General features: G+C 51.3%; 6 protein-coding genes and 2 non-coding genes across 8 annotated transcripts; all 8 read right to left on the bottom strand.

The window, feature by feature from the left end:
- Positions 1–10540: 10540 nt before the first annotated feature.
- Positions 10541–10866, bottom strand: H257_05201 (hypothetical protein; the record flags this gene model as incomplete). The annotated part of the gene is made up of 2 exons (XM_009829988.1): positions 10541–10707; positions 10758–10866. The coding sequence occupies 2 exons, from the start codon at positions 10864–10866 to the stop codon at positions 10541–10543; spliced, it is 276 nt and encodes a 91-aa protein (XP_009828290.1).
- Positions 10867–12025: 1159 nt separating this feature from the next.
- H257_05200 (hypothetical protein) lies at positions 12026–12887 on the bottom strand (the record flags this gene model as incomplete). The annotated part of the gene is made up of 2 exons (XM_009829987.1): positions 12026–12301; positions 12699–12887. The coding sequence occupies 2 exons, from the start codon at positions 12885–12887 to the stop codon at positions 12026–12028; spliced, it is 465 nt and encodes a 154-aa protein (XP_009828289.1).
- Positions 12888–13612: 725 nt separating this feature from the next.
- H257_05199 lies at positions 13613–13685 on the bottom strand. The gene has a single exon. It is a non-coding gene; the product is annotated as a tRNA-Val (tRNA).
- A 1660-nt stretch (positions 13686–15345) lies between these two features.
- On the bottom strand, positions 15346–16293 carry H257_05198 (hypothetical protein; the record flags this gene model as incomplete). Its single annotated transcript, XM_009829986.1, has 2 exons — positions 15346–15747; positions 16105–16293. 2 exons carry the CDS (start codon positions 16291–16293, stop codon positions 15346–15348), a joined length of 591 nt encoding a protein of 196 aa, XP_009828288.1.
- Positions 16294–17018: 725 nt separating this feature from the next.
- H257_05197 lies at positions 17019–17091 on the bottom strand. Its single transcript has one exon. It is a non-coding gene; the product is annotated as a tRNA-Val (tRNA).
- A 1782-nt stretch (positions 17092–18873) lies between these two features.
- H257_05196 (hypothetical protein) lies at positions 18874–19735 on the bottom strand (the record flags this gene model as incomplete). The annotated part of the gene is made up of 2 exons (XM_009829985.1): positions 18874–19149; positions 19547–19735. 2 exons carry the CDS (start codon positions 19733–19735, stop codon positions 18874–18876), a joined length of 465 nt encoding a protein of 154 aa, XP_009828287.1.
- A 300-nt stretch (positions 19736–20035) lies between these two features.
- Positions 20036–20459, bottom strand: H257_05195 (hypothetical protein; the record flags this gene model as incomplete). Its single annotated transcript, XM_009829984.1, has 2 exons — positions 20036–20047; positions 20103–20459. 2 exons carry the CDS (start codon positions 20457–20459, stop codon positions 20036–20038), a joined length of 369 nt encoding a protein of 122 aa, XP_009828286.1.
- A 214-nt stretch (positions 20460–20673) lies between these two features.
- On the bottom strand, positions 20674–21396 carry H257_05194 (hypothetical protein; the record flags this gene model as incomplete). Its single annotated transcript, XM_009829983.1, has 2 exons — positions 20674–21091; positions 21251–21396. The coding sequence occupies 2 exons, from the start codon at positions 21394–21396 to the stop codon at positions 20674–20676; spliced, it is 564 nt and encodes a 187-aa protein (XP_009828285.1).
- Between the last annotated feature and the right edge of the window lie 2317 nt (positions 21397–23713).

Genomic DNA, 23713 nt, shown 5'->3' with positions numbered 1-23713 from the left:
TGCTGGGTACGAAGGTCTTAGAGTTAAAAATGATAATCCTAACTCACTGTCAATTACTACACCATTTTCCGTTCAAATTGAAATGAATTTCCTGTCAATGTGAAATGCAGAAATATTATAAGATTTCACAAGTGCAGTTTCACATCTCAACGTGAAAAATGTTCACTTCAAAATAAAACGTTAAACTTACTTCAACTATAGTATAGTGACCATAAGGTGATGAATTATACTACCCTTCAGTATACAATAGTGATTTATTCATCATGTCTACCCTCCCTCACCCAACTTCCAAATCATACACCAGAATATATATGAAACAAAGTATGTTTCAAGTGGAATGTTAGAGAATTCATGTTGATTTGAAAATCGTCGTGTTTCGAACGTGTTCATTTCACATTGACTGGAAATTCATTTCAACTTGAACGTGAAATGGTGTAGTAATCGTCGGCCGCCTGCGCCCACCAAAAAACGCCCACGATTACCGGATAACATGACCGTTTACGACCCATTGATTGGGTGGATCTATTGTGCTTTTGACCTTTTTTGCCTCTTGTTTTATTGTCAATTTCACCCAAATTTGCCAATTTCGGGGGATTGTTGAAATCGACAAAAAACGCCACATCGATATTATTGGCTAAAAATGCTGATGTTTTGAATTATGATTGGCTAAAAGAATGAATGTTTAAATCCTTGCCATGCAAGACAACTCAGACACGGAGGTGTTGCAGAGATGCTTAGCAACCCGTTGCCGACAAGTCTTCTACCGTCGAATAGGACGCAACCCTCCGCTTGCCAGACCGATGCACTTCCTCCCCCTGACACCGCCAAAGTTGCGCATCCTCCTCTTGTCACCGATGCTACCGCACTTTCTTCGCTTACCGCCGCAATCCGAAATTGAAACACACTAAACCTTAACAGCAACGATGTGGGTAGAAGGGCCACCTCGTAGCTGTCAAGGCGTATTGTATTCATACTCGTAGTCTCCAAGTATGTCAATGCGTTGATGTATCGATGGCGTCAGCAGTGTGCCCCAGTACCGAAGTACTTCTTAGTCCGTGATGTTCCACCTTCCACTCAGACCCTGACGTGATCGTACGAACATGGTGTTCACTCACTAAACGGAAGATTCCAGTAGTACTAAAGATTATTGTACTTCTAGGATATACTCCAGCAGGGCATAATAGAACAAGTCTTGAACAAACCATTTCGATCAAATCTATCGTTGGTCTCGGTCAAGCAGAACAACGAAACTAGCGTCGATCGTACTCGTGTTCGCATACTCTCGTGATGGGGAAGGTTACAGGCCCAACGTGTTCTCTCTCAAGATATACACCACCTCCCAGTCAAGTTGAATCGTTTTTCCAGTCAAGTTGGAATGGATAAAAAGTATAAATTTTGACGAGTGAAGTGATGTGAAAAAACTCGAATCAAGTTGGAATAATATCCAATCAAGTTGGAATACGTTAGCGGGAAAAGTGGATGGAATGCATGATATAACAATAAATGAACTTCGACTCACTTCCAAATTCTTGACCTTGCTATGCCATCCTGCGTTAAGCGCAAAGGGCCAACGTCAGAAGAAAAGGAGCGCGTACTCGAAGCCTACCAGCGCGGCGACGACTGGAAGCTCGTGGCGAAACATAATGGCATGGCATCCACTACAGCCTGGCGCGTTGTCAACACTGGTCGAACAACCTTGATGCCCATGGGCGGCCATCGACCACAACAAGCAAAGGTCACACCGGAGATTCGAGCGGCTTTGGAGAGATATCTCGATTCTAATTGCCAATACACCCTTCTCGAAATGAAAGATCTCATCGCCACCGACTTCCCTGGAGTCAACATTTCCCAGCAAACAATCAGCCGTCATATCCTGGGCATGCTTTACACAGTCAAGGAAGTGCGTGTTGAACCATCATCGTGCAACAATGAAGTCAACAAAGCGAAACGTCACGAATTCACTGTGCACCTCAAACACCATCAATCCAATGGAGACTTCATTGTCTATTACGACGAAACAAACTTCAATCTGTACTGCAAGCGAAACCGAGGACGCTCAAAAAGAGGCACACGCGCATCCATCATATTGCCGCCTTCGAAGGGTCCAAATCTGCAAGTCCAATGCGCCATCTCACCCGACTTGGGCCTTGTTTGCCATCGCCTTGAGCGTGGAAGCATCAAGATGGACCAAAACGCAGGCTTTGTTGAAGAGATTTACCAAGTCGTGAAGGCAAGCGACGTGTGGCGGGACCATTTCGAAGGCAAGCGTGTTGTCATCATCTTGGACAACGTGCCAGCCCACTCGCAAACGGAACGACGCGTTGTCCAACATGATGACATGACGCTCCTCCGACTTGGGCCGTATTCGCCGATGCTAAACCCTATTGAAAGTTGCTTAAGCGTTCTCAAGTCCAAGATGAAGGGTTACCTTGCCCATCATACCAGCGCAATGTTTGACCGCGGCGACTACAATACGTATCTGGAGCGTCGGATGGTCTTGTTGGAGGACGCAGCTCGAGAGTCGCTTCCCTGCATTACCCAGTCGTTGGTGATCCGAGAGGTGGTGTTTTGCCAGAGCAATGTCGAAAAAGCCTTTCGATTGGAGGACATGGTCTATGGCCAATAGTGCATTTCATCTTGAATGTTAAAATTCCAACTTGGTATTTGAAATTGTTCGTTTCCTACCTTTTTGGTATGTTTTTTATCGTTGCAGACGTCTTAAATTCCAACTTGACTGGAAAAACGATTCAACTTGACTGGGAGGTGGTGTAGATGTCGTCATCCTTGTGGGCGTGCGCAGAGGACGACGCAGGAGATGGTAGTATCAAGAATGAATTGATAGCGTTAAGACTACTACGCTATCACTAAGCTACGCGCAACCAACCATTGATGCATCGTCGGGACAACACCTTGGTTGCGCAAGAAGACATGTCGGTATACGAAAAGACACGTTGGTCTGAAGAGGTGTCGACTAGTCATCCGGTTAGTAACCGGATGATGGGCACGGTTACACCCTCCACTACTTAAGACAGAACGTGCCATCATCACGTGGTCAAAAATGACAGGGAATTGTGACGTGACAGTTGATATTGAGATGACAGACGAAGGCGAGAAGCGCAAGGCGAGCGAAATCGCCGAGGATGCCGACGACAGCGTGGAAGAGACCGAAGCGCAGGCGCAGCAAGTCGAGGTAGTGAACCTCACAGCCGAGTCGGATGATGACGACGGAGCGGCGCCAAGCGAGGACGCGGCCGAAGTAGCGCAGCAAAAGGCCGACTGGGAGGCCAAGGCGGCCGTGAAGCGCGAACGGCTTGGGCAGCTGGAGCAGCAAGCGGCTGCAGACTTGGTGAAAAGTGCCATGCAGACAGTGGGCGCCGAAGGTGTGCAAAAGCTGCTGGACCAGCACCAGGCACGGGAGGAGGCCGCCAAGAAGGCAAGAGCGGCCGAAGAGGTGAAGGCAAAGGCAAGGCCTGCCGAAGAGACCAAAGCGATCGCAGCAGCTGCGGCGAAGGCGGCGGACGAAGCAGCCAAGGAGGCTGCGGAAGCAGCGAGGAAGGTGACCTTGCGAAGGTGTGACTGGGACAGCATAAGGCGATGGGGAACATCCCAACACTATAGGCGTTGGGGGGACATAAGGAAAGGCGAGCGGCGTGGGAGCAACCGCAAAGACGGAGGTCAAAGTGAAAGCCGAACTTGGTGGGCCGGAGCGGACCGGTCTCACCAGAGACGAAGTGTTGAGCGAGAGTTGGGATTCGACTGGGATCGCTCTCGGATTTTCACGCCTGCCGGGTGGGGTGGACTTGGGGTATGTGCGCGATGTTACGCGCCGATTGACAGTAGTGGGCGAGTTCGACGAAACCCGCGACGACTGGGGATACCAGACGGCCAATGCTGCCAGCGTGGAACGGTACCTGCGCTTCTTTGCAAGCCCCCAATCGTTTGAGTTGCGGGTGTTGTGGATGCTGCTTGCCATGGAATGCATGCAGCTTGCGAGGGTGAGTTTTCACCGGTTCGATGAGTTCAAGGGCGCGATGCGCGAGCTGCATGAACCGGAGCACTGGAGCGCTGGACTGTTGACGTGGGGCGGATCGAACTCCAATGATGAAACATTGCTAGAGTACCTTGTAGCGTTTGTGTGGACGCTGGTCGGACAAGGCAGCGGGCGGCATGGGCAGTTGCCGCTGACAGCGCGGTGGTTGGCCAATTCGCTGTCTAATTTCGCCTGGGTGCGGCGACAGAAGCATGGGCGTTTGGACGCGCGGTCTGTCGCGCAGATCGCCGCCCGCGTAAATATGCGGCGCGGACCTGAGGTATGTGTTGTTTAACATATCCTCTGAATGCCAAGTTGTAGTTGGCCCGACTCGCACAGCGAACTGCCGACCCGTCGCTGTCCATCGCGATCCTACGATCGCGCTCGCGTGGGCGATCGGCGGTGCCAGGGCGCTCACCCCTTCGGGGGCAAGCGACTCGGCGGCGGCGCAAGTGCAAGGGGCGTGGTTGACGCCAAGCGGGTTTTCGGTGCTCCCTGTGAGCGCCTGGTCGAGCGTATGGGCTTCGCCGACGGCGAGTTTTTCGACGTGTGCGCGCGAAGATGCGCAGGTGTGAGCAACGGCGGCGCAGCCGACGAATCCGTTCGCAGGGTACAATCCGCCGTTGGGGCCTCAACGGGACAGTCAGTTGACAGCGGCGGAGCGGCAAACAGCCGCAGATTATCGGGCGGGGGCGCGGGCGATTGCGGCGCTGCAACAAGTGGTGGTGCCGATGTCGAGGGCGGCGATGGCTAGGGTGTCGGGGGAGGAGGATAAGTCGGAGGCGGCGGAAGGGAAGGGCCGCCGCGGGATCCAGAGGATCGGTTGCCGTCGCTTCATCGGTCGTAGATGTAGATAATAACGGTAAATAACGTTTGAGTTTACCCACATAGAATGTCGGATGGATCTGCCATGGGGTGGGCAGGTCAAGCTTGTAGTTGGTGGGACTGACCACGCGGAGAACGGTAAAGGGGTCATGCCAAGCACTGCGTAGCTTGACGTTGGAGGACATTCCAACCGCACGGGTGCGGAATGCATGGGCGGGTACCGCCGACTTGTGGAGGAGAACTTGGTCGCCAGTGGCGAAAGACGCGAGGTTAGAGCGGCCATGTTTGTTGGCCTGAGTTGATTGGCGCTGTTGAGCGGCAGCGATGCTGTCATGGATCTGTTGCATGACAGAGACGCGACGGGAGAGGAAACTCTGAATGGTTTGGAGAGTGCGGCTGGGGGCGTTGGAGAGTACACCTGCAGAAGGGAGCCGCGAAGTGATTTCACCCCCACTGGAGATCGAACCGTCGAGCATTGGAGGGAGGCGGGGGTGTTGGAGATGGACCGCATAATGCGGCGAAAAGCTAGTGGACGCCTGAACCGAGGCGTTGTAAGCAAAAACCGCATGCTGTAACGTGGCAGCCCACAAGGAACCGGTAGAAACGGAGTAGTAGCTCCGAAGGATATCTTCGAGGACGCGGTTGGCGCGTTCCGTTTGGCCGTCGGACCCGGGGTGGTCCGAAGTCGACATATCGAGCAAGGTGTCGCATAGGGCGAATAGGGTGGACCAAAACTTCGCCGTGAACCGCGGGTCGCGGTCCGAAACGATGGAGCGAGACAGGCCGAATCGACAGAAAACGTGGTCGAAAAAGAGGCCAGCGGCATCCGCACCGCTCAGCGTGTCCCAGACGGGGATGGCAATAACGTGCTTCGACGCTCGGTCGACACAAACCATATTGCCGGTGTTGCCGAGGGCGTCGCGCGGCAGGCCAAACATGAAATCCATGCGACGGACGACCAAAGTTCGTCAGGAATAGGCAGAGGTTGGAGCGGAGCCCGAGAGGAGACGGTGATCTTAGTGTGCTGGCAAGAGCGACGTAGCGCACAACGGATTTGTACATGCGGGGTCACCAGAATGAACGCGCCAGGACGGCGTGCATTTTGTCGCGGCCGAAATGGCTGCCGCTGGGGGAATCATGGTAGGATCGAAGGAGAGTGAGGGACAGCTGCGCGTCACCGGGCACAACAATGCGCGGCGGCGAATCCGCGGTGGGTTGAAACATCAAAAGCCCATCGGCGAGGGCGAAGCGATGTAAGGCCGACGAAGCGCGGCGAGGTTTGGGGGAAACGGGGTCGGTGAGCGCCACCAGGCGCGACGAGCAGTCAGCGTCAAAGGGGTACGCCGCACGAATTCGATCGTGAAGACCCGATGTTAAAAGACCGATCGTGGTCAGTTCGAGATCAGGACGCCGAGATAGGGCGTCGGCCAGGATATTGTCCTTCCCGGGCTTGTACTGAACCGAAAATCTGAATTCGAAGAAGAACGAAATCCAGCGCGCCATGTGCTGCGAAAGGTGCGGTGTCTTCGTCACCGTACGTAAGGACGCATGATCGGTGTAAACCACGAAGGGTTTACCGCCGAGGAGGTAGATGCGGAACTTGGTTAGGGCGTACTTCATGGAGAGAAGTTCCAAGTCGTGGACTTGGTATACCTGCTCAGCCGCGTGAAGTTGGCGGCTTTGGTAGGAAACCGGGCGAGGGCGACCGGAGGCGTCGAGCTGCATCAGGCAGCAGCCAAATGTAACTGCGAGGCGTCGCAGACGACGGAGAAAGGTTTGTCGAAGTCCGGGGGCGCCAAGATCGGGGCGCGTTGAAGGTTGGTTTTGAGGCCGTCGAAAGCCTCCTGACAAGCGGTGTCCCAAACCCAAGGGGCGTCCTTGAGGAGAAGCCGAAACAACGGCTGGGCGATGTCCGCAAAGTTTTGCGAGTATTTGTGCAGGTACGTCGCAAGACCCAACCAGTGACGAAGATCCTTGACGGAGGAGGGAATAGGCCTCTCCGAAATGGCCTTGATCTTTTCGGGATCAGCCCGACATCCATTCACCCCACCAAATCTCCCAGGACCGGGATATTCGCCAACGCCAAATATGCATTTGGCGAGGTTGGCATAGAGTCCGTTGGCACGGAGGACTTCAAGCACCTTGCGGAGGTGGCCGCGGTGAACGTCAAGACCAGACTGCGCGGAGGAAGCGTAACTGTGAACGTAAATGTCGTCGAAATACGACGGGGCGAAGACGCGAAACGCGCGGAACTTCGCGGTAACCATGCGGTTGAACATCGCCGGGGCGTTGGATAGACCTTGTGGCATGACCAGCCACTCCCATAACATGCCACTCGGCATAGAAACCGCCGTTTTCGGGACGTCACATAGACGCATCAAGATCAGGTAAAAGCCATCGCGAAGGTCGATGGTGGAGAATCGATAATAACGTCCTTGCGAGGAATCGGCGTCTGAGCCGGAATTGTGGATGCGTTCAATTTGTTAAAGGCGTGTACAATACGCCATTTCCCACCGGGCTTCTTTACATAGAAGGTCGGGCTGCTGTGAGGGGAAATGCTCTCGCGGACGTAACCCGCCGCCTTGCGGGCCGCGAAGAATGCGTCGATGGCATCGACTTGGTCACGAGGAAGCGGTCATTGCCGAGTGACACAATACTTTGCGCCGGGCACGAGGTCAATCTCGTGTTGAATGCCCTTGTCGAATGGGAGTCGACACGGCACCTCATGGGGGAAGACGTCCTCAAATTCTTGGAGGAGGTCGTAATAGGGGTTGGATCGCAGGGAGTCCCACGTCTGGGACTTCAAAGGAGCGGTGAGGACCGAGTCATCTGCGGTCGAGGTCGAAAAGAGATCCGTCTCTTCTTCGACAGTGATCATCGCCAAGGCGGCGATATCGTGGGCGCGGAGAGATTCCACGAGCGAGTGGAAGGTCATCTCTGGCAGTGCCAGGATCTCGGAAGACGTTCGAGGGAGTTCGTTCAAGTTACACGTTTCTTCGATAAACGTGGCCGCCAAGGTCGAGGCAGCTATCGGGGGCGATAATGGAGCCTCACCGATAACAACAGAGGGCGACTATGTTGGGGGCACGAAAGGGGTGTTGTGCATCACCGTGGTTGGGTCCGTTGGGGCCGCGGGCGCTGGGGCCAATGAGCGCACTGCGGGGCTAGGAGAGACGAGATCATTACCCATCGCCTCTAACGGAGGACCAAGCGGGTTGGTGGTGGACGGGGGAAGGCGATCGGCAGCCCGCCGATGAATCCAGGGTTGGCTCGCATTGAGCCAAGTAACCTTGTGCACGGATTTGGCCTTCAAGTCAATCCATGGCTAGTGGGACTCCAGCCAGGACATCCTGATGATGAGATCCCATCTCTCATCGAGGTCGATAACATAGAACGGTTCGACCGACTCGAAACCGTCGAAGGTGATGGGAACGTCGACGATTATGCGTGGCTGAGACGCAGTGTGGCCGTCGGCCATCTGAACGCGAACCCTGTTGAAGGGATCCGAAGAGGGTAAGCGGTTGAGGCGAGAGAGAGTGGTGCGGCTGGCGTAGTTGTTCGACGTCCCACAATCGATTAAAGCAGAGAGCCTAGCCGGGAAGCCAGGCACGACAAGTTCCAAACAAATCATTTTGTTGGGTTGGAGCCCAACTCGACACGGAAGAAGGTCTGTGTCCGAGGCTAGGTCCTGAGAGTGTGTCAGCACGCCACACACCTCCAAAGGACCTAGGGTGTCCCCAGTAGGTCACCTCGCGCCTACTGGGAGCGACCGTTTCCCACCGCATTCGAGCTCGGAGCGGGGCGGAATGTCGAGCGTGAGCCACCACGGCGTTCACGATTGAAGCGGTTAGGTGGACCGTTCGGAGGGCGACGCGAAGGGGTATCAGGCGTGGCACGGGAGAAACCGTGTGAGGGAGGAGCGGCTGACGCCACACGGCGGGCATGCGCGGGAGAAGTGTCCCGGGCGACCGCAATTGAAACACGTGCGGTCGTCCGATGCCTGGGCAAGCATGGAGACATCCATGTATGACGATGCCGCGCGTGCGTGCACGAAGGAGGAGGAAAATGATTCCGAAAGCGCGATTCGGACGGCTTCTTCGAAGGTGTCCGGGTAGGCGCGAAACAGCTGTGCGCGCCGGGCCTTGGTTGAGACCGTCCATGAAAACGGTCACCCGTAGGGGCTCCGGGAGTGACTCTTCATCGTTGATGTTCGCAGCCAAGAAGCGAAGATCATGGATGAACTCCTGAAGGGGGCGTTTCCCTTGCTTGCAAGCCAGATATTGCGAGCGATAACGAAAGTCGCTGTTGGGTGGCAGGAACATTGCCTTGAGTTCGGTCTCAAAGACCGCGAAAGATGGGAAGCAGTGGTGGTCCGTCAAGCGTTTGGAGAACGCCCAATCTTCCGCACGACCCTTCAAATGAGACATCGCGAAAGCTACGCGGGTGGCGTCGTCGGGGATACGCTGAGCGTCAGCAGCAGTGCTGACTTGTAAAAGCCAGCGGAGGAATTTTGTCAGACTCCGCTCCGCCGAATTTGGCAACTTCCAGCTTGATCGACTTCAGGCGAGAAGACGATGGCGTTTCCGACTCCGAAGCGCGCGTGAGGTGCGCGATCTCATCGTGAGCGATGCGCAGAGAATCTTGGAGGGTGCGACCATGTGACGTCATGGTGGAGGCTTGTTCTTCTAGGGACGCGATTTTTTCGCGAGCGACGCGAAGAGAATCTTCAAGGTTTCGCCCGTGCGAAGACATTTGGGTGACTTGTTCCTCCAATGCTTTCTGGGCGGCCGTAGCTTCGGCGACCGAGAGATCAATCGTGCTACCGATGTCTTCCACAAGGCGTATTTGGTTATCGGGAGTCATCCCGCCAAGGAGTAGCGCGGTATCGTTGTCGCCAAAACCGCGACGCAAAAGGGCGAGGGCCGCCTGATGGGCTGCGGTGTTGGTGAACGACATAATGTTGGTCGACTGGACGAACGTGGAGTGCTACCAGGTGTGGGCGTGCGCAGAGGAAGACGCAGGAGATGGTAGAATCAAGAATGAATTGATAGCGTTAAGACTACTACGCTATCACTAAGCTACGCGCAACCAACCATTGATGTATCGTCGGGAGAACACCTTGGTTGCGCAAGAGGGCATGTTAGTCTGCGAAAAGACACCTTGGACTGAAGAGGTGTCGACTAGTCATCCGGTTAGTAGCCGGATGATGGGCACGGTTACAGTCCTGGTGCCTGCAGCACTTCACTGTACAGTTGCGTTTCAAAATCGGTACAGAAGGAAACAATCCCTTAAACTTAGTTCAATATTATAGTTTGCAGGTCCGGCGATTTTCCGGTGGTTATTATTAAATTATACATGTATTTTCATAAATCGGATTTACTCCGAACAGGCTCTAATGGCCTCATCCGCGACGGACAGCCCAGTCCACGCCGAACGAGGGTCTTTTGTCTCCCCTTTCTTCTTGGCTTTCGGCCACGGGACCTTGTCAAGGTAGCAAATATAACACTGACTTTAGTGAGATAAACACGCCATGAGGCGACTACTAACTACCATTCAATAAAGTACTCAGTACATCCACTAAGGTCTCGGAACCTTTGACACGACACACACACAGAGTGTGTGTGTTTGCAATGGGTTAAACCGACGCGCGACCCAATTGCTCTGCACGCTGCAGAACACTTCCCCCTACGGAAAGTCCAGTGTGTTGCTGAGGGCGGTCACGGCAGGGTCTTCCTTGTTGGCCGCGACCCACTTGCGAAATACGACTGGAATGTCGTCCAGCAAATTCGCCGCAGGTTCCCAGGACGATTCGTCGAGTCCAAGCCACTTCACGATAACTTGGTGTTGGTGATCTACACAACACGCCTCGTCCGATCGCTCCACGTGAAATTGCCATCTAAACGCAGCTCCAGGTCTTCGGTCACCTCTCTACCACCTTCGTGGTACATACTTAATCGGCGCGCATGACGGACCGTGACTTCGTACGGTGGCACGAGCTGCTGAGTCTTCATGACATGGTCTGTGACGACTGAGGTCACTTGGCAGGGTCCGTGACAATGCGAGGCCAATTTTGTCCTTCGATTGATAACTCATCCGAGAAGTTCAAAATGTCGCGGCGTCCACACGCTTGCTGACACAACTTGTTACTTTGCACCGCGACGTTGCGGTGTATTTCTTCATGATTCTGACAGGCATCGTAGCCAGTCCGCGACATAAACTTCCTTGGACTTTGGGTGGATAATTCCTGCCAGCGGGGTCCTGGCAGGCCTGTAAATGCTGAAACAGGTGCAATTCCTCCCAGTCTGTCCCCCGGATGATGGTTGAGGACACCTTGAACGAGGGACAAGACATGCGGCCATTCGTCCACGTTCAGCTTCATTTCAATGAGCAGCCTTTTTATCGGCACGCAGCACTAGTCGTTTGACTACTTCAACAGTCCCCTTCGCCCAAGGACTGTAGGCCGTCGTGATGTGAAGGTGGGCACCCACCAACTTCCGCACCTTCTCGATCACTTCGTTCTTGAAGTGAGTGCCGCCATCTGAAACCCTTGTGTCAGCGCAATCAAACGTGGTAAACCACGTCATCAGAGCCTGAGCGGTCATGGCGGTGTCGGATAAATACCCCCTGTAAAGCTACGCACTCTCAGCCACGACACGCATAACTACCCAGTGAAGCTCGTCATATGGTCTGTTCTCGCGAAACTGGACATCAAGCACTACGTCCGCAAATTTACGGTCGCGAAATGATGCGCCTGATGCGATCTGAAGGATAAGCGTGGCGATCATTGTTTTCATGGACGTGTTGAGAGCACTGCAACTTGAATCGCTCTAATGCAAAAATACCTCCCTTCGTTCGCTACAGAATTGACGACACCATGTGCTCACCGTCTGTCCTTTCTGAGGCACATATCGAATTATAATGCATCTTTTGTTTCTGCTACTGGTGATTCACACGCACATGATACTCCTTTTGTGTGTGACGAACGGTGCATTCTTATTTTACATAATGCTCGCGTATACCTAAGCTCCTAAGTGCGCATGAAGTCGCACCTAAGAGGTTCTTGGGCTTCGCATCGTAGAGTGAGTGGACTGACTTGTGGCGCAGGTGGTTGCGCGGCGTCGTCAACGCGAGCGTCCTTGGATGCATGGGTGGCCGTCATTCCGCGAGCAATCATCGTCGGGGCATCTGGTCTAGGGCCACTGGAGCCAAGCGAACCGAACCGGGAGCGCTGGCACTGGGAGTGGCGTAGACAAAGGGACGAGACGAGCGAACGGCTTCATGCGGAGGCAGCATTAAACCGAGCGTCGTCAGGAGTAGCGCCATTGGCGACCGATCGATAGCCGGAGCTTTAGTTGGGCGAACCCCGTCCCTCTGTACACTCACCGCCGCCGCCGAAGCACCGACGGCTTCGGGGAGGCGAACCTCCCGTACCCTGGTTCGTGACACCTGGGGCCAAATGATACTCCTTTTAGAATGGCTATTCCTTTTGTTCAAGTTCTAAAAGCTTTGAAGCACTCGAGATGGTTCGTGGTGATATGGGAACCGAGTCGGTGTTTCCAGGGCTCATTTGGAAGCGTTTAGCTCGTCATATGTGCATTGTCGTGTGGTGCTATCCTGTGGGATGCGCGTGAAAGACATTGAAAAGCCATTTGGTGCCCGCGATACGTAAAAATTTTCAACTACAGATGACTTTTGCACGTCCAAGTGACTAATAGTTGCATGATATCATACATGGATTTGTCGTGATCTCTATTTTCTGAAAAAAAATACAGGTTGAGAGGATATTTCTATTCTCATCGTCATACTGAACGTCATATAATAGATATCGTCCCAACATCCTCACTCTTTTTGTGATAAGGAGGAAGTAGTCTTCAATCCAAGGCATGTTGCTGGCTCGTAGGAACTGCATCATGTGGGACGACGTGGTGGCCACCTCGTCCCGACGAAGGTCCTCCATGTAAGTCACGAGCTCGTCACTGTCTGGAAGGATGGGCTTATCGTACCAGTGTTCTTGTTTCTTGTCTTGGATCATTTGAACCCATCAACTTGGCCTTTTCGCGCATCCACTCACGTATTAGCCCAAAGTCAAAGAGGCGTTTTTGACACTCCTATCCTCTGCCAAGCGAACGACGCTCAGCTTTTGGGCGAGGGTTGGTCTTGCGATGCTTCGTGGTCATGGCCACGTGTTGGTGGTATGACATCCAATGTTATCAAGTCGTGGGGTTCACTTTGATTTAAATTCGGCCGGAAATTATTAACCAATCATAGTCGAGTAATTTGTTTTCTTAGTTGTGATTGGCTAGTTCAAGTATTTATTTGACAATTTCGGAAACTACACCCTTCCGGTAGCGGGATGACACTTGACGTGGCATGCGGAATCGATGTGAGTTGGTACCAGTATAGTGATTGGACTTGACTGATCATGTCACGAACTACACTATCATCTCCTGTCAAGAGGGAATCAGAAAAAACTTGAAAGCTGAGCGCGATGATGACGACGTACTTCCACGAAATGGCTCAGACGATAATATATGACAAGATGTGATACTTTACTGTTTCCATCTTGTATTGAGGATCGCTGCAAAGCAGGAGTTCATATACGTGTCAATTTAACAAAAATCATGGCCAACGGCGCGAAACGAGTATGTGGAGCATCGTGTCGAAGCAACCGAAACTGTGTAAGTTGCGTTGAAGAATGCAGTGGCTCGATGCAAGGTGAAAAATATGAAAGATAAGTATCAAGGACATAAAAAAGGTTGGTCATACCCGGACTTGAACCGGGGACCTTCTCCACGTCAAGGAGACGTGATAACCGCTACACTATAAGACCACATGATATTCAATGTACTATCTCGAAACCACACACGTCGCCCAGACTGCTGTTTGGTCTTTTTCTGTCCCGCATTTCTTCCGCATTTTGGACATTTCTACAGTTATGATTCTCGGACATTACCACTTTAAATGTAAATATACATTCCCGCTGTCGAAACCCTCGCTTGTCTCACCTAACGCAACCGCCAGCAAAGTGGGTTTACATCTTTGGATGGAAAATAGTCGTATATACGTACGACTGATGAGCCGTCCGTCGACCGATGTGTGCATATCATATCGATCCAAAATACCCAGCACTACCACTGTTTCCAAGTGACTGCCTACACGTGCCGTTTAGATGACTCCAAAGCTAATCGCCAAAATTTCGATGTGGAGTACCGTTTCGAAGCTGACTTTGGGTGACGTCTCCGTGTTTTGGGTGGGAAAAGGAGCTTATTTTTGGAAAAGTCAAATATGTTTCATTGTCCTTGGCACATACAAAACGTTAATGCAAATGGGAATCACACTGCCGATGCGGATCAAAACCGAGCTGGATACGTGCAACGCCGCCAAAAGTTGCAGTCCGTTTTGCAAACCTATTGGCGTCCACGACTCAGCATATACTGTATACTCACAAGCACGAACTACTCGAAAAATGCCGCAAGCCAAACATGCCGAATGAGTATGTCTTTCACGCGCATCTCACCGGATAGCACCACACGGCAATGCAGATGACGAGCTAAACGCTTCCAAATGAGCTCTGGAATCTTCTTGGTGAATGCGATCAGGTTTCCTCGAGGTCGTGTCTGTTGTCGACAGACGTTGCCGCAAGAGCCTATGCCGATCCATGACATTTCATGCACCCAGGGCCTTGGTGTACTGGGATTTCCTCGTGGAATATGGGGCCACGAGATTTCAGGAGTCGAACTCGCCCACCAAAATCCAATCGTGGCGTCTTGCCTGCGATAACGTTTGGGGTCTGGAAATGGAGTAAAAAACGAGAACAAATAAGTGAAATCAATCTTCGGCATACTGTGTTTGGGTGCATGCTTGCAATTTCCCCTCTGATGCTTGGTCTCCAAACTGATGCACCTTCATGGTGTCTGCCCTACACCATGTCCAACATTCGACATGTCTAGCACAGCTGTGGGATCTGTTGTATTCCACGGATGGTCAGTTCGTCACTACGTAGCGATATTTTCGATATCACTCCAATGATTTGCTTGCAGGAATGATCATTTGGATAAATACCCCCTGTAAAGCTACGCACTCTCAACCAGGACATGCATAACGACCGGGTGAAGCTCGTCATGTGACCTGTTCTCGCGAAACTGGACATCAAACACTACGTCCGCAAACTAACGGTCGCGAAATCATGCGCCTGATGCGATCTGAAGGATAAGCGTGGCGATCATTGTTTTCATGGACGTGTTGAGAGCACTGCAACTTGAATCGCTCTAATGCAAAAATACCTCCCTTCGTTCGCTACAGAATTGACGACACCATGTGCTCACCGTCTGTCCTTTCTGAGGCACATATCGAATTATAATGCATCTTTTGTTTCTGCTACTGGTGATTCACACGCACATGATACTCCTTTTGTGTGTGACGAACGGTGCATTCTTATTTTACATAATGCTCGCGTATACCTAAGCTCCTAAGTGCGCATGAAGTCGCACCTAAGAGGTTCTTGGGCTTCGCATCGTAGAGTGAGTGAGTGGACTGACTTGTGGCGCAGGTGGTTGCGCGGCGTCGTCAACGCGAGCGTCCTTGGATGCATGGGTGGCCGTCATTCCGCGAGCAATCGTTGTCGGGGCATCTTGGTCTAGGGCCACTGGAGCCAAGCGAACCGAACCGGGAGCGCTGGCACTGGGAGTGGCGTAGACAAAGGGACGAGACGAGCGAACGGCTTCATGCGGAGGCAGCATTAAACCGAGCGTCGTCAGGAGTAGCGCCATTGGCGACCGATCGATAGCCGGAGCTTTAGTTGGGCGAACCCCGTCCCTCTGTACACTCACCGCCGCCGCCGAAGCACCGACGGCTTCGGGGAGGCGAACCTCCCGTACCCTGGTTCGTGACACCTGGGGCCAAATGATACTCCTTTTAGAATGGCTATTCCTTTTGTTCAAGTTCTAAAAGCTTTGAAGCACTCGAGATGGTTCGTGGTGATATGGGAACCGAGTCGGTGTTTCCAGGGCTCATTTGGAAGCGTTTAGCTCGTCATATGTGCATTGTCGTGTGGTGCTATCCTGTGGGATGGGTAAAAAATTTCGACTACAGATGACTTTTGCACGTCCAAGTGACTAATAGTTGCATGATATCATACATGGCTTTGTCGTGATCTCTGTTTTCTGAAAAAAAATACAGGTTGAGAGGATATTTCTATTCTCATCGTCATACTGAACGTCATATAATAGATATCGTCCCAACATCCTCACTCTTTTTGTGATAAGGAGGAAGTAGTCTTCAATCCAAGGCATGTTGCTGGCTCGTAGGAACTGCATCATGTGGGACGACGTGGTGGCCACCTCGTCCCGACGAAGGTCCTCCATGTAAGTCACGAGCTCGTCACTGTCTGGAAGGATGGGCTTATCGTACCAGTGTTCTTGTTTCTTGTCTTGGATCATTTGAACCCATCAACTTGGCCTTTTCGCGCATCCACTCACGTATTAGCCCAAAGTCAAAGAGGCGTTTTTGACACTCCTATCCTCTGCCAAGCGAACGACGCTCAGCTTTTGGGCGAGGGTTGGTCTTGCGATGCTTCGTGGTCATGGCCACGTGTTGGTGGTATGACATCCAATGTTATCAAGTCGTGGGGTTCACTTTGATTTAAATTCGGCCGGAAATTATTAACCAATCATAGTCGAGTAATTTGTTTTCTTAGTTGTGATTGGCTAGTTCAAGTATTTATTTGACAATTTCGGAAACTACACCCTTCCGGTAGCGGGATGACACTTGACGTGGCATGCGGAATCGATGTGAGTTGGTACCAGTATAGTGATTGGACTTGACTGATCATGTCACGAACTACACTATCATCTCCTGTCAAGAGGGAATCAGAAAAAACTTGAAAGCTGAGCGCGATGATGACGACGTACTTCCACGAAATGGCTCAGACGATAATATATGACAAGATGTGATACTTTACTGTTTCCATCTTGTATTGAGGATCGCTGCAAAGCAGGAGTTCATATACGTGTCAATTTAACAAAAATCATGGCCAACGGCGCGAAACGAGTATGTGGAGCATCGTGTCGAAGCAACCGAAACTGTGTAAGTTGCGTTGAAGAATGCAGTGGCTCGATGCAAGGTGAAAAATATGAAAGATAAGTATCAAGGACATAAAAAAGGTTGGTCATACCCGGACTTGAACCGGGGACCTTCTCCACGTCAAGGAGACGTGATAACCGCTACACTATAAGACCACATGATATTCAATGTACTATCTCGAAACCACACACGTCGCCCAGACTGCTGTTTGGTCTTTTTCTGTCCCGCATTCCTTCCGCATTTTGGACATTTCTACAGTTATGATTCTCGGACATTACCACTTTAAATGTAAATATACATTCCCGCTGTCGAAACCCTCGCTTGTCTCACCTAACGCAACCGCCAGCAAAGTGGGTTTACATCTTTGGATGGAAAATAGTCGTATATACGTACGACTGATGAGCCGTCCGTCGACCGATGTGTGCATATCATATCGATCCAAAATACCCAGCACTACCACTGTTTCCAAGTGACTGCCTACACGTGCCGTTTAGATGACTCCAAAGCTAATCGCCAAAATTTCGATGTGGAGTACCGTTTCGAAGCTGACTTTGGGTGACGTCTCCGTGTTTTGGGTGGGAAAAGGAGCTTATTTTTGGAAAAGTCAAATATGTTTCATTGTCCTTGGCACATACAAAACGTTAATGCAAATGGGAATCACACTGCCGATGCGGATCAAAACCGAGCTGGATACGTGCAACGCCGCCAAAAGTTGCAGTCCGTTTTGCAAACCTATTGGCGTCCACGACTCAGCATATACTGTATACTCACAAGCACGAACTACTCGAAAAATGCCGCAAGCCAAACATGCCGAATGAGTATGTCTTTCACGCGCATCTCACCGGATAGCACCACACGGCAATGCAGATGACGAGCTAAACGCTTCCAAATGAGCTCTGGAATCTTCTTGGCGAATGCGATTCAGGTTTCCTCGAGGTCGTGTCTGTTGTCGACAGACGTTGCCGCAAGAGCCTATGCCGATCCATGACATTTCATGCACCCAGGGCCTTGGTGTACTGGGATTTCCTCGTGGAATATGGGGCCACGAGATTTCAGGAGTCGAACTCGCCCACCAAAATCCAATCGTGGCGTCTTGCCTGCGATAACGTTTGGGGTCTGGAAATGGAGTAAAAAACGAGAACAAATAAGTGAAATCAATCTTCGGCATACTGTGTTTGGGTGCATGCTTGCAATTTCCCCTCTGATGCTTGGTCTCCAAACTGATGCACCTTCATGGTGTCTGCCCTACACCATGTCCAACATTCGACATGTCTAGCACAGCTGTGGGATCTGTTGTATTCCACGGATGGTCAGTTCGTCACTACGTAGCGATATTTTCGATATCACTCCAATGATTTGCTTGCAGGAATGATCATTTGGATAAATACCCCCTGTAAAGCTACGCACTCTCAACCAGGACATGCATAACGACCGGGTGAAGCTCGTCATGTGACCTGTTCTCGCGAAACTGGACATCAAACACTACGTCCGCAAACTAACGGTCGCGAAATCATGCGCCTGATGCGATCTGAAGGATAAGCGTGGCGATCATTGTTTTCATGGACGTGTTGAGAGCACTGCAACTTGAATCGCTCTAATGCAAAAATACCTCCCTTCGTTCGCTACAGAATTGACGACACCATGTGCTCACCGTCTGTCCTTTCTGAGGCACATATCGAATTATAATGCATCTTTTGTTTCTGCTACTGGTGATTCACACGCACATGATACTCCTTTTGTGTGTGACGAACGGTGCATTCTTATTTTACATAATGCTCGCGTATACCTAAGCTCCTAAGTGCGCATGAAGTCGCACCTAAGAGGTTCTTGGGCTTCGCATCGTAGAGTGAGTGGACTGACTTGTGGCGCAGGTGGTTGCGCGGCGTCGTCAACGCGAGCGTCCTTGGATGCATGGGTGGCCGTCATTCCGCGAGCAATCATCGTCGGGGCATCTGGTCTAGGGCCACTGGAGCCAAGCGAACCGAACCGGGAGCGCTGGCACTGGGAGTGGCGTAGACAAAGGGACGAGACGAGCGAACGGCTTCATGCGGAGGCAGCATTAAACCGAGCGTCGTCAGGAGTAGCGCCATTGGCGACCGATCGATAGCCGGAGCTTTAGTTGGGCGAACCCCGTCCCTCTGTACACTCACCGCCGCCGCCGAAGCACCGACGGCATCGGGGAGGCGAACCTCCCGTACCCTGGTTCGTGACACCTGGGGCCAAATGATACTCCTTTTAGAATGGCTATTCCTTTTGTTCAAGTTCTAAAAGCTTTGAAGCACTCGAGATGGTTCGTGGTGATATGGGAACCGAGTCGGTGTTTCCAGGGCTCATTTGGAAGCGTTTAGCTCGTCATATGTGCATTGTCGTGTGGTGCTATCCTGTGGGATGCGCGTTAAAGACATTGAAAAGCCTTTTGGTGCCCGCGATACGTAAAAATTTTCAACTACAGATGACTTTTGCACGTCCAAGTGACTAATAGTTGCATGATATCATACATGGCTTTGTCGTGATCTCTGTTTTCTGAAAAAACATACAGGTTGAGAGGATATTTCTATTCTCTTCGTCATACTGAACGTCATATAATAGATATCGTCCCAACATCCTCACTCTTTTTGTGATAAGGAGGAAGTAGTCTTCAATCCAAGGCATGTTGCTGGCTCGTAGGAACTGCATCATGTGGGACGACGTGGTGGCCACCTCGTCCCGACGAAGGTCCTCCATGTAAGTCACGAGCTCGTCACTGTCTGGAAGGATGGGCTTATCGTACCAGTGTTCTTGTTTCTTGTCTTGGATCATTTGAACCCATCAACTTGGCCTTTTCGCGCATCCACTCACGTATTAGCCCAAAGTCAAAGAGGCGTTTTTGACACTCCTATCCTCTGCCAAGCGAACGACGCTCAGCTTTTGGGCGAGGGTTGGTCTTGCGATGCTTCGTGGTCATGGCCACGTGTTGGTGGTATGACATCCAATGTTATCAAGTCGTGGGGTTCACTTTGATTTAAATTCGGCCGGAAATTATTAACCAATCATAGTCGAGTAATTTGTTTTCTTAGTTGTGATTGGCTAGTTCAAGTATTTATTTGACAATTTCGGAAACTACACGAGCAGCTGCACAAAGCCACTCATGTCGTCCTTCACGACAAGCGCTTGTTTTTTGCCAGACTTGGCCATGGCCATCGACAATCAGTCGAAATGGATGAGCTCGTCCGGCTTTTTTCGCGTGAAGCGACGAACCCAATGGACTGGGAACCATTTCTCTGTCAATGCAGAGGCAGTGCAAACAGACACACACGCACGTTTCGACGTCCGTGGAAAGCGTCGTCCACACAAACTTGTCGGATGCCGACTTGGTCGTCGCTGCGATGCGACGGTGACCGCTGGCTCCTTGGTGAGCGATCACACCAATCCGCTGCTGCAGGTCAACAGCACCGTCTGGGATCCAGATTCGCCCCTCTGGGTCCACGTAAAAATGGGAGTCATCCCAATCCACGCCGTTTGAGGGGATCCCTCCCCGTTTCATGGTTGAAGGTTAGATGCCGCTGATCGTAGCGGCTGTCGGTCACTCGAAATCCACTTCTTGCAGCACGACACCACAGGATCAACTTGCGAACATTCGCAACTGGTTGGTCCGTCGAAGCCGAACCCATTCGGCTCAGGAGGTTAACCCTTACATTCGCGTCACCCGAGACGCACTCAATTGTGTACGGGAAAGCCGATATCACCAGCAACCATCGCTAAAGCTTGTCCGCCAGGTACTTTGCCATCTTGGCGTTTGTGCCACTTGGGTTGAAAATGTACACCAGGGCGTACGACCAGGTAGTCGAGTCTCTTGCATGACTCGACCACTGCATAGCCCTTCTTCTCGACGATAGATCAGCTGCACTCGCGCCAGAAAGCGACCCACTAATGAACGCAACCGGCTGGTGCCGCAGGTCTTCGAGAGGCAAGTCCAGGTCTGCAGACGGTACTTGTTTGGTGGCCGTACCCCCTAAACAGGTCACTGGCGTCCGTGAAAATGCCTGCCAATAGCGTTTTGGCTTCGCCAAGCGAAACCGTGCCACACGGTGACTCATTTCACCGCACTTCAAGCAGCCTTCTTGGTAGGTGGCCCGGCGGTCTTGGGCATTGATCGCCTCGACCTTTCCGGCGACTCTGCCATTATTCTTGGCGACATCTTCCCGGCCACCTTCACGTCTTGGAACTTCAACCGGCCTCGCTGCAGGTGAAGGTTTACACTCGTCATCGAGTCCAACGTACAGCTGAGTCCAACGTACAGCTGCTGCCCACATGCAAAGGTTCGCAGCCGGTTACCGTAACGGAAGACGTCGCTCTTCAACGCTTTGAATAGCTCTCTTCAGAGATTCCGGCTTGATCGACTTCGTCATGACTTCGACGACGATCTTGCCTTCTTGATGGAGATGGTCTTGCTCCAACGAGCGCATCAACTCGTCCAACATACGACCAACGCGGGACTCCGCATCCAAGAGCTTCGTATTGAAACGAATAGCTCACCGCATAAGTTGCTTCAAAACGACTTAAGGGTATTCCTCAAACGCTGACTTGAACCATGCGACCCACTCATCGTTTGTGATGGAATTATAGTCGCGGTTGAAATGGAACAGCGTAATCCAGCGCATCGAGAATGGGTCTATCCAGGCACTCACGGACATCGAGTACCGACGCGATAAATTACACTGCAGGGCGTTGCTCTGTCCCAGATATTTCTGGTACTCGCAGATTATAGCGCGTCTTTCCGCCTTTGTCGAGCCCTAAACGTTCAGTGACTGCGATATCACCGGGGCGTTCCAAACTTGCCGCGCAATTCGTCCGTATCCGCCATCGCTGCCCATCCACACAGGCCCACATCCCAGTGCCTGGGATGTGGGCACCGTACATGAGCGAGCGGGTGCCGTGCTGGGGCAACGCATGCAGGCGCTGGTTCCATGCTACCTGGTCGTCCTTGCATCTGTTCAGGCGCCCACTTTCAGTGTGCTTCCTACAAGAATCGCAATAAGGTTAACATCGTCGGTCGGCGAGGTTGGCACATGCCGAAGGACGACTGCCGCCATGGCCAATGCTGACAGTCATCCGTCACCATACAAACGTCACATGCAGTCGCGTCGATGAGTTACACAAGATAGGACTCATGGACTCACTCTAACTTAGCGTTGAGCGGCGCTTTGCGCTATGTGGGGCCGCGAGGACACACACCTATACTTGGCCGACATGGCGTCATGCCATTGCAACCAGGTAATACTAAACGTGTTGGGAATTGTATGCACATGAAAATGTATTACTGATAGTATGCTGGCCAGAACTCTAACCAATCGGTCAAATATGACGAATAATCTGACTTTAGCGCGCCGGATAGCGTCGACGCTAGAATTTAGAGTCCCGCGGTGGGAGAATTAAACCCTAAAATATGACTGAAAAAATACAGTTTTGGAGTTTTAGCGCCACGAGTGGGGATGCTCTTAGTGGCCACGATTAGGCTCCTTACTGAACGTTGCAACGGTCTCAGATTCGGTGCCACCACGTTCGATTTGACAGTAGACGCTCGTTTTAGATTTTACGACTCAAGCAACCTGCGATCTGTAGATTTTACTTGTCGTGTTTGAAGTTATCAAAGTGCTTGAATAGTAGCGCTGCACCTTTTTAACCATGAACTCAGTGAGTTGTTCTTCAATAGTAATGCAGACAAGTGCAGGTTTGTGTACTACCGGCAGTTTCTATTGGTGATGTCAAGCAGTTCACAGTTAACGTTATCCTAAAGTTGCAAAGTTGCGTTTGCTAAACGTTTTGCAATACTGGTGTGCTACGTTGCACTAGTAGTTGCGTAAGAGGTCTCCGAATTGTAGCCATCGGATTTGACTGCATGTACTACGTGTTTGTTTATATAACCCAGTAAACTAACCTACTCGGGGGCTACAAATACTTCAGTACGCGTTTCCTCGTCGAATGTTCGCGTACCATCTCCAATGAATAGCAAAACAATGAACTAAAGATATACTTCCTCCGTTCCTTTTTACTTGCATGACTTTTACCATCAAGAATTTGTATAGAGGTTTGTATGCAAAACCAAGACATTTCGACGTGTTCAATATATTTTTATTCAATATCCATCATTTACGACGAACACTTGCATGACATGTTACACTACTACAGTGGCTTCAAGAAGTTCCACCAGCTCATCAATTCTCTGAGAGGGCTTCCGATCCAGAGACACGAAGACCAGCACCCATAAGTTCCACAATATTATCGACACGTTGCTCGTCCTCTACTGGGAAAGGCGGAATGCAACGCCCACCCTAATTTCGAGTTGATACAATATACAGCTGTCCTATTGGCTGATTAACTACGAAGTTCGACCTAATTTATAGCCAATCAAGAAACATGAAATAGAAAATGCAACTTCGACAGGATATTAAATTACACATTTTGAATCACCGAATGCAGCATTCAATAGCTAGTACAGTGAAACTGATTAGAAGAGGTTATGAGTACCTGAAGGATTTCCGATTAACATTTTTATTGATTTTCATTATTTAAATTATAGCCAATGAGAGTCACCAATTTTGATACTTGAGTATGATTGGATAACTCAAAGTGTGACACACAAATATCTTCGGTGGGCGTTGCATTCCGTCCTTCCCAGTATACGTCTCTCCATGGAGTCAATGGCCAACAAAACCTCTTCGTCACATGACGGGTGCAATTCCCGAACCCCCGCTTCATCTGCACGTCCTTCTTGAGGTGGGGGATCTTGTAAATGTT

The sequence above is a fragment of the Aphanomyces astaci genome, assembly GCF_000520075.1.
Source record: "Aphanomyces astaci strain APO3 unplaced genomic scaffold supercont1.9, whole genome shotgun sequence".
Classification (NCBI taxonomy): Eukaryota; Oomycota; class Saprolegniomycetes; order Saprolegniales; family Verrucalvaceae; genus Aphanomyces; species Aphanomyces astaci.
The sequence above is the reverse complement of the archived record's forward strand: the minus strand, read 5'-3'. Positions and strand labels throughout refer to the sequence as shown.